General features: G+C 51.8%; 1 protein-coding gene across 3 annotated transcripts in view; it reads right to left on the reverse strand.

Annotated features, from left to right (window-relative positions):
• The window catches only part of DENND3 (DENN domain containing 3), a 60,138-nt gene extending 46,509 nt beyond the window's left edge, over positions 1-13,629 (reverse strand). For 2 of the 3 annotated variants that reach the window (XM_046642358.1, XM_046642357.1), the window contains exons 1-5: positions 13,378-13,627; positions 6,782-7,061; positions 5,755-5,870; positions 4,226-4,362; positions 1,407-1,518 (exon numbers count right to left, since the gene is read on the reverse strand). In XM_046642358.1, the coding sequence (XP_046498314.1) occupies positions 1,407-1,518; positions 4,226-4,362; positions 5,755-5,870; positions 6,782-7,061; positions 13,378-13,479 (747 nt within the window). In that variant the 5' untranslated portion in view covers positions 13,480-13,627. Of the gene's footprint in view, positions 1-1,406; positions 1,519-4,225; positions 4,363-5,754; positions 5,871-6,781; positions 7,062-13,377 lie in introns of all 3 variants that reach the window. The other variant, XM_046642356.1, reaches the window with a different exon arrangement.
• Positions 13,630-15,008: the final 1,379 nt, after the last annotated feature.

The raw sequence follows: 15,008 nt of genomic DNA on the forward strand, positions 1-15,008 counted from the left end.
ACTGGAAACAAACATTGGAGGCAGGCTGCTCAGGTGTGACCGAGTGAACGAGGGGTGAAGAGGTGTCAAGAACGACCCCCAGTAAACTTTCTCACTGCAGGTGGCAGAAATAGAGAAACCAAATATTAATTCATCCAAGAGTCTAAGATACAGAAAGTCGGTGTAAGTACTATTGAGCCATGACTTGTGTTCACAGGCAGACCACAATAATTACAGTTAACCCTAAGACTGTTCTGAACTCAGAGAGCCTCGTTCACCGCTGTGGAGGGTCCTCAATGACTGCTTGTTGAGTTATTGAACAAGAACAGAAACTTTGATGGTTTTACTGCACAATAAAAAAAAACACCAATTATCCACAGAATAAAGATGAGCGCCTTGCACAAAACAAGTACCCAACCTATATTCCCTACATGGGTTTCTGGGAGCGAAACCAAGGCAGACGGGCAGCCTGCTCCGGCTTCGGAACGCACCAGCAGGATTTCCCCAGCAGACTCCTGGGTTTAGGGTGATCTTAAATACACACATTTGAAGTTCATAATCACGTCTCCTGATAAATAAAATGAATGTTTCAACTGTCAATAATAATCAAAATGTCAAAAACCAAGACTTATATGTATAAGCTTCCAGAAGGGACTATTAGAGTGAAATGGACTCAACGTTTACTATACCTTCCAAGATGTTTATTTAAGAGGTGTCTGTTTTTAAAAAAGGAAGCATCCTATGGTTCAATTAGTTTGGAAAACGCTGAGTCAAACAGGTTTCATCACAGAGCTTGGCTGCCTGACATGTTACTCAACACAAAGGGGATGCGGTCTGCCTTTCTCCAGCTTCCCCGACCCGCAAACCCTCGTGTCATGAAACAGCCAACAACATCTCAGAACTGGGTTCCCCGGGACCCGGTCTGTGAAATGCTCGTCTCTTAATGAAATAACACAGTGGTATTGTGAATAACAATGTAAAACCAGTTACTTTTCATCGATCACATCTGACAGGGGAAAACATTAACAAATTACTCAATATTCCACACAAACCAAAGGGAAATTTGTAACATAAGTAAATTGTATGTGTTTTCTGCTTAGCAAGTAATGAACTAACATGTTAACTAATAAGCGGCTGTTACTAGCTCAATACCTATTCATCACGAGCCAGTGAGCAAAACTGAAACCTAAATATTTGACTTTAAGACTAAACTTTACTTCTAAACTTTTAGAAAATAAATTTCTAATTTAGTTCTAATTTTTTGACCTTTAGAAATAATATAGAAAATGTTTCCGTAAGGAATTTAAGGAGCATAATTTAATCACAGCTGGAACTTAAGGAATCACTTGAAACATTTAAAGCATCCTCATCATATTACTTTTACTATCTGCAAAGGAAAAATAGAAGATAATTCTAGATTCAGTTACCAGATGGAGCGGTCCCGGCGGCGGGCTAGGTATTAAAGATAGTTTTGCAGCAAAATCTCTTATGTGATTGTCGACTTCAAAATCTTTACAGAGCTTCAGATGAGTCAATAAACTAAAATTAAAAAAAAAATCAAAATCACAAAATAAATACGAGAGTCCGCTGTCATCCTCAGCATTTCTAATCACAGCTAAAATCTCCGTAAGGGTCCGCATCGGCAACTCCAGGACTCTTCACAAACAGGGGACAATCTGGGTGTCTGACTACAGGAGCGTGGCTACCCCGGGTGGGGGAAGTGCCCGGAAGGGGGCACTGGGGCAGTTTGGGGGGTGGAGGGCCGGCCGTGTTCTGTTTCTTGATCTGGGTGCTGGTTACACGAGCGTGTTCAGTTTGTAAAACGTCACTGGAATTTGTGCATTTTCTGTGTGTGTGCCATACTTCATAAGGAGTAAACATTTCAAAGGAAAGTGCTTGAGAAAGTTTGTTTCCAAAACGCATCTGCCTTGTGAGGCGCATGATTTAACAACACCATGGATAAGCGGTTACCAGCGGGTGGGGCGACTGGGAATTGACCATCGGGGGCAGGAACTTCTGGCGGTGACGAAAATGTTCTATATCTTCATCGCGGTGGTGGTTACTTGGGTGTATACATCTGGCAAAACAGCCAGCTGTACACTCAAAATGGGTGGGTTTTATTGTACGTCAATTACACCTCAATGAAGCTGACTCTGCGAACTTTAAATGTGGAAGTCCGCATTAATGTGGACATATGCACAAAATGGGCACACTCTGGGGATGCTGCTTTGCTAAAAATTACAAAAACGGACAGCCTAACGTGTGTTCTAATAGACAAACTCATTTGTTCACTCATGCGCTTTATTCATTCCCTCGACAAACACTTTTGACGATTCGCTATGTGGCTGGCCCGGGGGTCAGTGACCGTGGAGGTCAAAGAGAAGCAGCTCAGCCCTCAGGAGGGGGTCTTGACTGGGAAAAAGGATGAGCCCAGCTAGGGAACCACACGTGCCACTATGCCAGTCCAGAGGTGGCCGTGGAACCAAGAGAGGGGCCAGCGGGGTCCCATCTGGTCAGGCAGTCACAGAGGCTGCTCCAGGACACCCCGCCTTTCCCTCCTCCCATGTGGACCCTGACAATGCCCCCAGCACAGCACGAGACTACGCCATGTCCAGCAATCAAAGACCTGATATGTTTACTTTAAGTAACACATAATTACTCATGGAGCCAATGTCAGGATTTGGAGATAATTCCTCCCTATTTGTCTTCATTCTAAATAAATAATAGCATTGACATGAAGTTTGAAAGAAAAAAAACTGCCCATAATCTAATTCCCCAAACACAGCTCAATATATTTTCTCCCACATTTTGTCCACACGGAGGCATGGTTTGCATAGTATCACTCTAGCAAAAACACAGATGTCAAAAAACATATAAAGTCATGTTTACACACTGCCTTTTGAACTTCTGTCACTTGTTCTTCTCTAGCTATATTTTCTAGTTCTGATCATTTAGCAATGACCACGGAAGAGAGAGAGAAAACTCGAGAAGAGTGAAAAACGAACACCTTTTGCAAGTTAAATACGCGTTTGCATTCATGTCTAGCAGGAAATGTTTGTTGCCAGTCACACTATGAAAGGTCAACAGCTGAATAAACACGTGTGACAAAGGCCGGGAAGGCCAGGTGGGCGCTGTCTTTCTGACCGCCTGTCATGCAACACTGGTTGGCCTTACCCTTCGTTTCATTGAGTAAAAGGTGAGAATAACTCCCCCATTTTACACGGGAGGAAACTGAAGATTAGTTTAGAAGCTATTTACCTTCCAGTACCGAAGATTTCTCAGTTAACCACACACAACGGCACCACGTCCCCACTTCTCATCCTATCGCTTTCTGCGCCCTGGCAGCTGGATGTTGAATAAATGCACATACGCTCAACTCACTACGCTTGAATAAAAAGTCAGCTCTCTGTTCTACAAGATATTTTATGTCTACGGCAATAAAATGCAGGCTATGTCCGCAGACGGGCCTTGTTTTAAAAAATAAAACATTAACATGCTGGAATTTGAATGACAGAGGTCATTAGTGTGAACACAAGGATTCCTGTTCGGGCAACATGTCGATCTGCTCATCCCTCTGGTCCAGGTGTCAGTCTGAAACGCTCAGCCTTTACTAGAAACTCAGAGATCTGCCCCGGGTTGTTCTTCTGCATGACGACACGAAAGGGAACCTGCGTCAACTGCTTTTTTCTCAGTCTGTAATCAAACTACAAGTTCTAAGACTATAACTTAGGGATAATCCAGACAGCGGCCCCACAGTGCCTGTGTGCCCCGAGGAAGCGAGTCCTGTCTACACTGGGGCCTCCTCAGGGGACGTCACAGCCCCCAACAACAGGAGCAGATCAGGTTCGATGCAATGCTTTCTTGATTTTTCAAAATTTCTCTACATCCTCAGATTTTCTAGTCAACATCAGCATTAAGACAGTTAAAGATTCTACGCAAAAAAGCTAATTTTTAAAATGTTAATAAAACTCATCAGAATATCAGCCTCCTGATTTTCTCAAATAGCCAGCAAGAGTTCTTCCTAATATATGTCTCTTTAAAAAAAAAAAAAAAAACATGAATCCTCCATACTAATTTTACTTCTGATAGTTCGGCTTGATCTTCCTTTTTCTGTCATACCATTCCCATATGTTAGCCATTTCTAGAAAAATCTGGGTTTTCACAAGAGCTCATGGGGCCAAACCTGGCCCGCCAGTGCTCCCGGGCGCCAGGCGGGACGTTGAGGCAGGGCTGGGCCAAGGCTCACCAGGAGAGGCAGTCCTTGAGCGCCGTGTAGTAGGGGAACCTGGAGACCACGCACACCGCGAAGGGCACGAAGCAGCCGGCTGCACTCAGTCTGCACGGCTCCCAGTGCGATTTGCCGTTGTAGAAACAGTGCTCGTCCTGGAGAAGAAGCAACAGCGACGTGTCACCTCCCGACCCTGGCCCCGAGTGTCGCCACAATCACAGGGACAACAGCCTGCATGTAGGCCGAGAGATGTGGCCTCCCGGGACAGCTCTCAGCACACGGGGGAAGACAAGCTCGCCAGGACCGAAACGTCGTGCACTCAGGGTATAACGCGGTGCGCTGGGCCCTTGCACATCCCCAGAGGTCGTTTGGGCCAGCTGCCCTACTCCACAAGCAGGAGGGGCAGGGCCCATCTGATTACATCCTATGCCTCTCGACACTTACAGCAATCCACGTAAGGAGACTCTCACCAAAAAGTAAAACGATAAAAGTAACCGCCCCAGTCTCGGGCAGAGGGCAGAGTGTGATCCAGGCAGCCACTTCCCTCTACCGTGTGGAAGTCACTGACTGCCCTTGGTGAAGCACCGGGACACGAAAACAAAGCCCACCAGGCTACCTGTTGCTTCTGGAAACCCCCGGAAGTAGGCAGCTGACCACTCCATACCGTCAGGTCCCTCATTTCCCCTATGAGCTTGTCCCAGGCCAGCTGGTTCACACACAGCAGCCCTGCCCAGAAAACACTCCCCAAATGTGTGACGACTGGATCTACCCCTCATACCTAAACCCAGGTGCCTGCATATTCAAAAGGCGGCAACAACCCAAATGTCCACCAGCCAGGAACGGACAAACAGAATGTGGTTTACACACACCGTGGAATATGATTCTGCCACAAAAAGGAGTGAAGCACTGGCATATACTCCAACTTGTGTGAACTTGGACAACATTATACGAAGTGAAAGAAGCCAGATACGAAAGGACACGTATTGTATGATTCCACTTACAAGAAATGGCCTGAATAGGCAAGTCCATAGAAACAGAAAGCAGATGACTGGTGGCCAGGGCTGGGGGCAGGGGGACTGGGGGGTGACTAGTGAGCGGTACAGGGTTTCCCTTGGGGTTGACAAACACGTTTTGGAACTAGAAAGTAATGGTAGTTGTACAACAAATGTTGTGAATGTACAAAATGCCACTGAATTGTTCACTTTAAAATGGTTAAAATGGTGACTGTTATGTGTATTTGATCACAATTTAAAAATACCTAAACCTAGGGACCGGCCCAGTGGCACAGTGGTTAAGTTCGCACGTTCTGCGGGGTTCCCTGGTTCGGATCCCGGGTGCGGACATGGCACTGCTTGGCATGCCATGCTTTGGCAGGCGTCCCACATATAAAGTAGAGGAAGATGAGCACGGATGTTAGCTCAGGGCCAGTCTTCCTCAGCAAAAAGAGGAGGATTGGCAGCAGTTAGCTCAGGGCTAATCTTCCTCAAAAAAAAAAAAAAAAACCAAACCTAAACCCAACCTCAGAGGGAAGTCATGGAGCCACGTACGTGCAGGGGCCGGTAGTACTGGGCTACCACACCGTAGGTTCTATTCCCACAGACATCGGTCAGCACCAGAAAATGGACACAATCCTCCTTTGGTTCAGAGGCCACACACACACCCCCTGTGGACAGAAAAAAAAAAAGAAGAAACCTCGTTATGGCCACGGGTCATGCACCTTAGGGCCTGGGCTATCCGCGAGCCGGCTGCCACAGCGTACGGAGCACGGCTCTTCCACCGTCGACAGGGGCGCCTGGACACGAAGTGCTAATTCTTCCCGTCATGCTCTGAACCCGCTCCTCCTGCCTCAAGCCGTCCCCCTCTCCCCTACAAAGGGCAGCGATTCCTCTGCCAGCCCTGTGTGCTCTGAAGAACGTGTGAAGGAACACATGGATGACCGCAGAGAAACCCTCAGGGTGCCTGGGGCGATGGCTGTCTCCCGGGCACACAGGGGAAGTGGGTGTGCCTGCCTATCCCGGTTTATAATCCCTGGGGCCAGGAAACGGTATCAACTCCACGATGGAAACTATCAGACAGGCAATTTTATGTCAAGTCCTTAGTCTGAGTTTTCGACATCACCCACTTTTAACATTTCGCAAAAACTGAAGCCCAGAAACACAAGCCTGCTGTTTCCAGGAACTGGCCAGTTGGGGAGAAAACGAAAGGACACAGAGAACAGGGAGGGGGCAGGTGGGAGCACACTCGGGTGGAAGTGCTGCAGGCCAAGGGGTCAGGGCGGCAACCCGTCTGCCAGGCCTCTGAAGACGAGACTTCCAATCCAACTGAAACCCTGTGAAAGCACCATAAACAAACCGTGCAGCCTCTCCCCTGGGACTCGGTTTGCCAAAAAATGAGGACTGCGCTAGGTGATCTCGGCTTCCTTTTAGCGTTGAAACTCCCAAGAGCAAGAAAACTCAATCCCGAGATAGGACAGAAGATGCAGTGAGGATTGCCGGCTCCCCCCAAGTCCCACAGCCTCAAGTGCGCTGATGTCTAGAAGCAGATCACTGGTGAGGCTAGAAAGCAAGGGGATACCTGGGAAGCACAGCTGAGGCAGGGCGAGCAGGTCCACGCCGTTGGGGATGCTGATGTCTTCGGAGTCGGGCTCTCTGGGGCCCCCCGGGAGGCCCTTCCAGGGCTCTGGTTTGGGCTTCTCTCTCTTCTTCCTGAGGGAGCGCCTTCTGGGTTTGCTTAGAAGCACGCAGCTGGCACCAGTCGTCTGACCGTCCTCCTTACTGACAAACGGAGGCACGAAAACGGACAGGACCTCCGGATCGAGAGAAGACAGACTTTTGACTCCCTTTCTCTGGGCAACCTAAAACAGGCAGCAATACGAGTTACCACAGCGGCGCGGCACTTGTTCTGCTCTGCCCTTCCGTCTAAGCATCCACCCTTCGTTGTCGTCGTCTCCCCTGTGCGCCCACAAACACAGCACGAGTGTGCACTGTCATGTGAACAGCCTCTCAGCCAGCAGCTCAGGACGGGAAGGACCGCCTTGGAAGTGGCTTTTAGGAATGTCTCAGGCCCTTCGTTCAGGCAAGTCATTAACCTCCCGGAGCCCGGTTCCTGGGCTGTTAGCACGGTCGGCACCGACCCACCCCTCGGCACAAAGCGCTGTGGGTCAGAGACGGGTGGGTACCGGGATGGCCAGACCCGAGTTCAAATCCCGGCTCTGTCTCAAACTGCAGCAGCAAATTACGTGGTCCCTCTGAGCTTCCCTTGCAAACGGTGAGTGCAAGGAATACAGGAGACTGAACAGGTAAAGTGCTCAGCCCCCGTGGGCCCCCAGAAAGCCCCCACATCCTGTGATGTGGGTAGTGGGGTGGGCAAGTGTGGTGAGGGCTCTGTATATTGTCAAGCCCCATACAATCCACAATTCCCAACACAGCGCCCTCCACGCCAGCCGGGCCATTACACATGTCAGTTCCGTCACCACTGATCAGGGAAGATGGAGAGAGGAGTGAGGAAAAGGCACTGACGGATACAGCAAGAAGAGAGGCATCCTTCCTCCATCGACCATGGTCCATCCAGAAAGGGGGCCATTCAGCTCAAACGCTTTTAAACTTGAACTTGGCACATTTTTTTTTAACCTTTTGTCTTTTCATTCTTCCCCAAAATATCAAGAACTTGGGCCCCACTTTCTCTGTCTTTTCTGTCTAACTACAGGCCTGATAGAGTTCTTACTACAGAGTTGAGACTACCCGCATGGTGCTGACTGCTTCCAGGTCTTTCCAAGAAGGCATGTGAACCTTAGTCCGTGAGGGAGAAGCAAGTGGTCTGGGCACCAAGCTGGACAGAGAGAAAAGTCTGCAGCAGGATTCTCTGCATATGAGAGATACGGGAAGGGAAGAGGGCCCGGGGTGGGCCGCGGGCACTGGAGGGTCTTTGAGGGACCTGAGCAAGGGCAGCAGGAAGGACATCATTGTCACCAGGAGAAATGTCTCCTTGACCAGCAGAAAAGGCAGAGCCAACATCAACATTTCAGTAAGAGTCAGTGGTACCAACGGGGCATTCTTACACAGAAAGGACTCATACGACGACGGCATTTTCAATCCGCAAATACACTCTAAACGCTATATGCGTGCTTTTATGCTATATTGTTTAAATGTAGACAAAAATTTCTTTATATTTTGAAAAAGATTGAATACCAGTAGGAACCAGGACCAAGCATGGGAAATCCAGATTATTGTGTTAATCTGTTAATTGTGTTAATCGGTGTGTCATGCATGAAAGGAACCCAGTTCTTCAGTTATATGAAATCTTTTCTAAAACTTTCCTATCAAGATCAGCAGTTGGGCCCTAACTATGAAAACATGCTCGGCTCTTTCTCCCTCACAAAAGACTGAGCGGTACGTCACCCACCGCGAAACCACTCGAGATAAATGACAGTCAGAGGAGCGACAGTTTGCTCCAGGCAGACAGGCCCAGACAGCTGACGGCCCTTTTCCAGGCACCTCCCCAGCCACCTCCTTCTGCTCTGTTACCTCCGTCCTGACTGCTCCTCCGCAGCCCCCTGGGGACCCTTTCCTCCTGGCCGTGACTTCCCAGGGCTGAGTACTCGGCCCAAGTCCCTCCTCACGCCCCTGGCCGGCCAGCAATCTGAACACTCAGGAGGTTCCATCCACGCACACGGGGACAGTTCTGAGTCCTCCTCGCAGCTCAGACCTCTTTCCAGTCCCAGACTAACCCAACTGCCTCCTGACAGACCCAGATGGGTCCCCTTAAACTTCCCGTTTCCAAAATTAAGCTCATGCCGGTTTCCCCCAAACCTGATCTTCCACCTACACGCTCCTCTGCGAGGAAGACGTCACCGCTGCGGTCTCTGGGGCTGGGACTCCGGCGCTGTGGGCCCTGCCCCCTCAGTCCCCATCTGCAAACCCACACCTCAGGGCCACCCTCAGACCGAGCACCTGCACACCCCCAGGCTCACAGCAGCACAGACTCACCAGGAACCAATCCTTCAAGGTCTCTCCTGGGAGAATGACACCACCTGCTCTCTCGGCCCAGACCCCCTACCTGCATCCAGGTCCACTTCCCAAAGGGGTGGCCCTGTCTAAACGGCACACACGGCTCGTCACTCACCTGCTCCAACGGGCAGTGGCTCCTGATGCTTGGCATTGGCCTCTTGCCCCAGGAGAGACCAGGCCCTTCCACGGGCCCAACCAGCCCCAGAGACCCACCTCTATCCCTCCACCAGACCCAAAAAAGAGTCTGTTTCTCTACATTGCCGTTATTACTATACACTCCCGGGCATGTATCACACGTGTCCACGCGTCACAGGACAGACTGACAACCTGGCTGGCTATGCACCTGAGCAGCAGGCCAGCCTGCTTCTGAAGCCAGGGTACCCCCAAAGCCACACACGACTGAACCCTCAGTCATTCTCCAGACGCACATGACTTTGTTACGATGCTGTGCTCTCCCTGCTCCTCACTCTGCCTGACAGGTGCCCAGACGCTCCCCAGTCCATCACCTCCCCAGGGACCATCTCATCTTCACCCTCACTGGAGGGGAACTTTCCTCTCCCTGCAGTCATGCCCCTGGTTCGTCACCTCCTAGAACACCTCCTTCCAGGCCCCACTCCCCTCCCTCATCACCTCCTAGAACACCTCCTTCCAGGCCCCACTCCCCTCCCTCATCACCTCCTGGAGCACCTCCTTCCAGGCCCCACTCCCTCCCTCATCACCTCCTAGAGCATCTCCTTCCAGGCTCCCACCTTCCCTTTCCAATCACTTCCTAAAGCACAGCGGCCCTGCACAGTGGTACTCCATCACCTTCAGGGTTGTGTGGTGGGTGAGGCAGGGACTGCCTTCCTGTCCCCTCTGCATCCCCACACTTAGCACAGAAGACGGCTCTTAGTGGATGCGGTTCACCCGTCCGGGCTCCGGCACTCGGTGACCCCTGAGAGGCATGCTCTGGGCTGAATGTTGGTCATCACACTGAAGGCAATAAAATTCCCATTCCCTCGATTCATCTTGAGTCATGAAAGTGATGTGGCCGAATTCAGCCAGCTCGGCATCCAGCAGTTCCTCACCCATCTGTTTTTTTCTCAAAACGCACATCCCCGCTCCCTTTTCTGATTGGATAAGCAACATAGTCTCATTAAAAAGAAAATAACAACAATATAAAAACAATAAAAGAAATAACAATAGGAAGGGAAGGCCTCCTTTAATTCCATGACTCAAAGGTAACACTTTGCACAGTGGGATACATTCTTCCCACGTTTTATGTATATATAAATATAATTCCTTCGTAAACACAGTCATCCTATTTAAATGATTCCATTAGCTTTTTTTTCCACTTGACCATAAGCGTGGCTGACTTCCCCGTTCCCAGCTACACAGTGTCACCCTGTGACAATCCAGCAGCGTACCTGCCTGATCCCCTCCTGAGGGTCAGCCGGGTCCTCCTCCAGTCTTCCTCACGCTGGACAACCTGAGCACGGGAGCAATGAACAGTCTCACCGGTACCATTCGCACACGTCCAACTCCTTAATTAGAAGAAAGCCTCCAAGCACTCCTGGAGCCCAGCGTGTCCTACGTCCCTTTCTGACATATGGGGCAACTGCCCCTCCCCCACAGGCTAAGACAAGGCCCATTTCCACAGACTCTTGCGACAGTTATTTCCTGCTCTTCTCCCCCAGGCACTGACTTACCAAAGCCCCACCCAATAACCATTTTAGCCCCTCCAAAAAAAGAGCTAATTAAAAAGTAAAAACCACAACACCCTAATTCATCTGTCACAGACTTATTTCCCTTAGATGATACAGTGGCATTGATCTTCACTATAGGATTGGCCATCATTTGTGAAACAAAACAGAAATTAATGGATGTTTTTATTGCTCTAGAACTGCACTGTCCAACACAGTTGCCAGTAGCCACTGAGGCGATTCAAATTTAAATTAATTAAAATGAAATGAAATTAAGAATCCAGCTCCTCAGGGGCACTAGCATCCAGTAGCCATATGTGGCCGGTGGCTACTGTATAGGACAGCACAGATAAAGAGCACTGGCTGTCACCATCCAGAAACTTCTGCTGGACACTGCTGCTCTGGAAATTGAAAGCCAGGATGCTTGCTCTCCACTAAAAACCATAAAAATGTGCCTTCACACACAGAATTAGCTAGAGACCTAGACTATGAAAGGTGTGCAGAGCACGCTTCCATCTCTGTGGGAACCCAGCAGCCCACATGGGATCCAACTGTATGCTCGAATTCTTTGTCACTATCTCATAAAACAAACACACTCCAGCTAAGTAGTAAAACAAAAAAGTCAGGACACTATACAGTCCTAAGATTAAGTTGGATGTTTCTCATACCTCTGGGCCTTTTTTCATGTGTCACCAAATATAAATGCCTGAACCACAGAGAAATAGCTATTTTAAAAAGCAAAATTAAAAGTTACAAAAAGGGCTTCGGCATTTAAAATAGAACTGCTACAAAAATAAAACTAAGTACGAAGATATGGTTGGTTAATCGTAACATTAACGTAGGCCTTGAAGTAAGGTTGCTCCAGGAAGTTTAATCCATCTCTTAACCTCCCTTTATTCCTGCTCCTTCAACTATTTTTCTCTCCATCCTCTGCCAAACCCCTAACAGAATCAGGGTATGGAATAAAGAGGATAAAAGTTACCATGTAGATTAGCGAACCGCCCACTGGGAAAATGTTACAGCCTGTGCAGTTCAGGAAAGTACCACTGTAAATATTCCAGTTGATTCATCCTGCTCTCAAAAGACATGTCTCACATCAAGGCAACAAACAGATGCGTTGTAACCGTCCAAGAAGCAAAGATGCCTAACTGTGGAGAAGACTACAACCAGCTCATTTCCTATTAGAAGAAAAAGGAGGAAATGCCATTTGGCACCTTCAAGGCAGAGAGACAAGTGAACTCAGTCAACAAGGGTCAAAGGAGATGGAGATCAAAAGGGGACACTGACATTATGGGGGGGTCAGGGAGTAAGAAAAGGGGAGGAAAATGCAGAAATCATCGAATTGGCTCTGTACTAAAGCCAAGAAGTAGAGACCACCAAGACATTAACAGACACTGGTCTGGTTCATCTCAGCCACATTCAGCTTCTCTGGGTGAGGTCCTTTCAACCCTGCAGTCGTCAATTCTCAAATGCCTTTCTCTGCCTTTCAATGCCGTCATCTGGAACTAGAAGAAAGGACCTGCCCAGGTAACTGGGCGGTAGAGTCGGGGAATCTCTGAATTAACCAAAAGAAAACGACATAGACAGTCACTGACATCCTGGGCCGAGAGAGGAAGAGGGCCACAGATTGATTCAAAGTGAGCCGGGGTTCCAGAAGGAAGAAAAAGTGAGAGCACAGGAAAGAAACAAGGAGAAGGAGAATTTCCAAAGCTGCTGCTTTCCTGGGGAAAGGGACAAGAGTTTGTCCCGTTGGCTGCTAGGGCGCAGAGACAGAGGAAACGGAGGGGGAGGAAGCAAGGGTTCCAGCGCGAGTGAGAAAAGCAGCTAGGTTTCATCGCAATCGGCTAAATGAAGAACACGTAAAGGCAGTCCTTAAATCTAAAACTTAAAATCTCAGTAAACCGTCCCTAGAACAGAACCCACCACTTAGGGGACAGTGAGCCCTTGCGTCACGAATGAAATCACTTAATCGGGGTCGAGGCGAGGCCGGGAGAGTCCAGGCGCAGCGGCCGCATTAGCCTCGCCCACCCCGCCTGCACCTCGCCCAGGTGGGCGTCCTGGAGACGAGGGGCGGGCGCACGCGAGCGCCCCCGGTCACCGCAGTGGCCGCAGGGCTCCCGCGGGTCCCCGCCCAGGGGCGCTCCGGGAGGGCCGGGGAAGGAGCCGGGCGGCGGCCACCCGCGACTCCTCCGCTGCTGGCAGGGCGGCTGCTCTGGGCACCGCAGGCTGGAGGGAGCCGGGCCTGGCCGGACCTCGGCCCGCTGCCCCCACCCCGCAGACGCTCGGGGTCCCCGCCCAGGGCATTCCGTGGGCACAGGGCGGGGTGGCGGGGCCCGGACGCCCAGGCTGGGGGTCGAGGGGTCCGCCGGGCACGGAGCGCCGCCTCGGGGTGCTCCAGGTCCTGACCCCGCTCTCCGACCGCCGCAGCCTCCAACCTTCGCCCGGCCTGCGCCCCGCCTCAGTTTCCCCGTGGGGCCCTTACCTGCTCGGGGCCGCGGAGACTGTCCCGGGGGGCCCCCAGCAGCGCGCACAGCTCCAGCAGCCCCGAGGGCAGCGCCAGGGGCTGCGGCGCGGCCTCTGCCATGCCTGCTGCGCGGCCGCAGCCTACTGGGCGCACCCCGCTGGGGCCGCTCGGCCGCCGGTTCCGACCCCGCGCTCCGGTCGCGCCAACGCCGGCCCAGCGCCCGAGCGTCTGCAGCCCGGGGGTCCCGGGGAGCGCCGTCCGCGGGGCGGGGCCTGCGCGGGGCCGGGCCTGCTTGAGGGGGCGGGGCCTTCCCTGCGGCCCGGGGTGGGGGCGGGGCCCGAGCGGGGGCGGGGCCTAGAAGGTATGAGTTGAACCCTGCGGGGGCGAGGTCTTGGTGGGGGCGTGGTCTTCCTTGGGGGCGGGGCCTGGCGGGGGCCGGAGCTGGGCCCGGCGCAAGGTCGTCATTTCCGAACCGGCCCGGCGGGTCCTGGCGCGTGCGCGGCACGCGCACCGCCCCCCTCTGCCGGCCCCGCCCGCCGCAGCCCCTTTCCCCCGGAGCTGAGGAAGGAATGGGTGCGGTCCCCAGGTGGCTGGCAAGGGCTCCCAGCCCCAGGGGCCCCGGGCGTGAGGATCCCCTGCGCCGGCAAGCCCCTGGGCCCACCATGGAAAGCGTGGAGGGAATAAGGCCAGGCGCATCCCCCTCCGCTGTCGCCGCCTCCAGGAAGCCCTCCTGGGTCCAGGGCCGCGGAGTAGACCAGGCGTGGACAGCTGGAAGGGCTGGCGGGGAAGCGGGTGGAAAGCTCCATTCCTGGTTAATAACTCTGCGCAGTTAACCTAAGGCTGGCCAGGTGCAATAAGAGGTTGAGTAAACTCAGCAGGAAATGGGGCAGGGTAAGCCCGGGACGCACAGGACTAAGGAGGGTGGGAGGCTGCACAGGGCCCTCCCACCGCCAGCTCCAGGCCTGCCTGATCGCGGTGGACCACGGGCTGCCCCAGCCACGGGCTGGGCCCAGGAGACTAGCTTTGGTGCCTGGTCATCGGACAGAACCTGAGTGCCAGTCCTAGCTCTGCCTCCCAGTTGACCTTGAGCAAATCCCTTACCCTCTCTGGACCCTGGCATGTGTCAGTAAAACCCGGTGGGGAATGATTCCAAAAGAACTTTTCTAGTTCTAATAATCTATGATTGTTAACAAAAATAAATAACCTGAAATGCTTAATAATGCCGTCAGCCTAGGAAGAAAAGGCCCCATAACTGCAAAGGAATGTGAAAATCAAAGGGGGGGGCCGGCTGGCCTGGATCTGGCGGCAGAAAGTTTCCTTCCTCCTTTCTGGCCTGGTGAGCCCCTCACTGGTGCACCCGGACTAAGGATCACTAAGTAAGTCACCTAAGGATCGTGAGTCACAGCTGGTTCTGGCTGTGGCCCGGATGCGCCTGGCATCCATTGGCTCTGACCAGTGAGCCGTGACAGGTTTTTACACTCACTGACTTCAAAAGAAGGGTGGATTTTGCTTGCACTTGTCTGGCTCTCTCCACGTTGTCCTTGACATTGGCGGCCTCAGCAGAGGGCACGGCTGAGTCTGTCACCTGGGCCACCCCAGTGCCCAGAGAGAGGCTCGCAGATACCAGTGGGAGGCATGAGCCACTCCTG

Source organism: Equus quagga, chromosome 16, assembly GCF_021613505.1.
Source record: "Equus quagga isolate Etosha38 chromosome 16, UCLA_HA_Equagga_1.0, whole genome shotgun sequence".
NCBI classification, from domain to species: domain Eukaryota; kingdom Metazoa; phylum Chordata; class Mammalia; order Perissodactyla; family Equidae; genus Equus; species Equus quagga.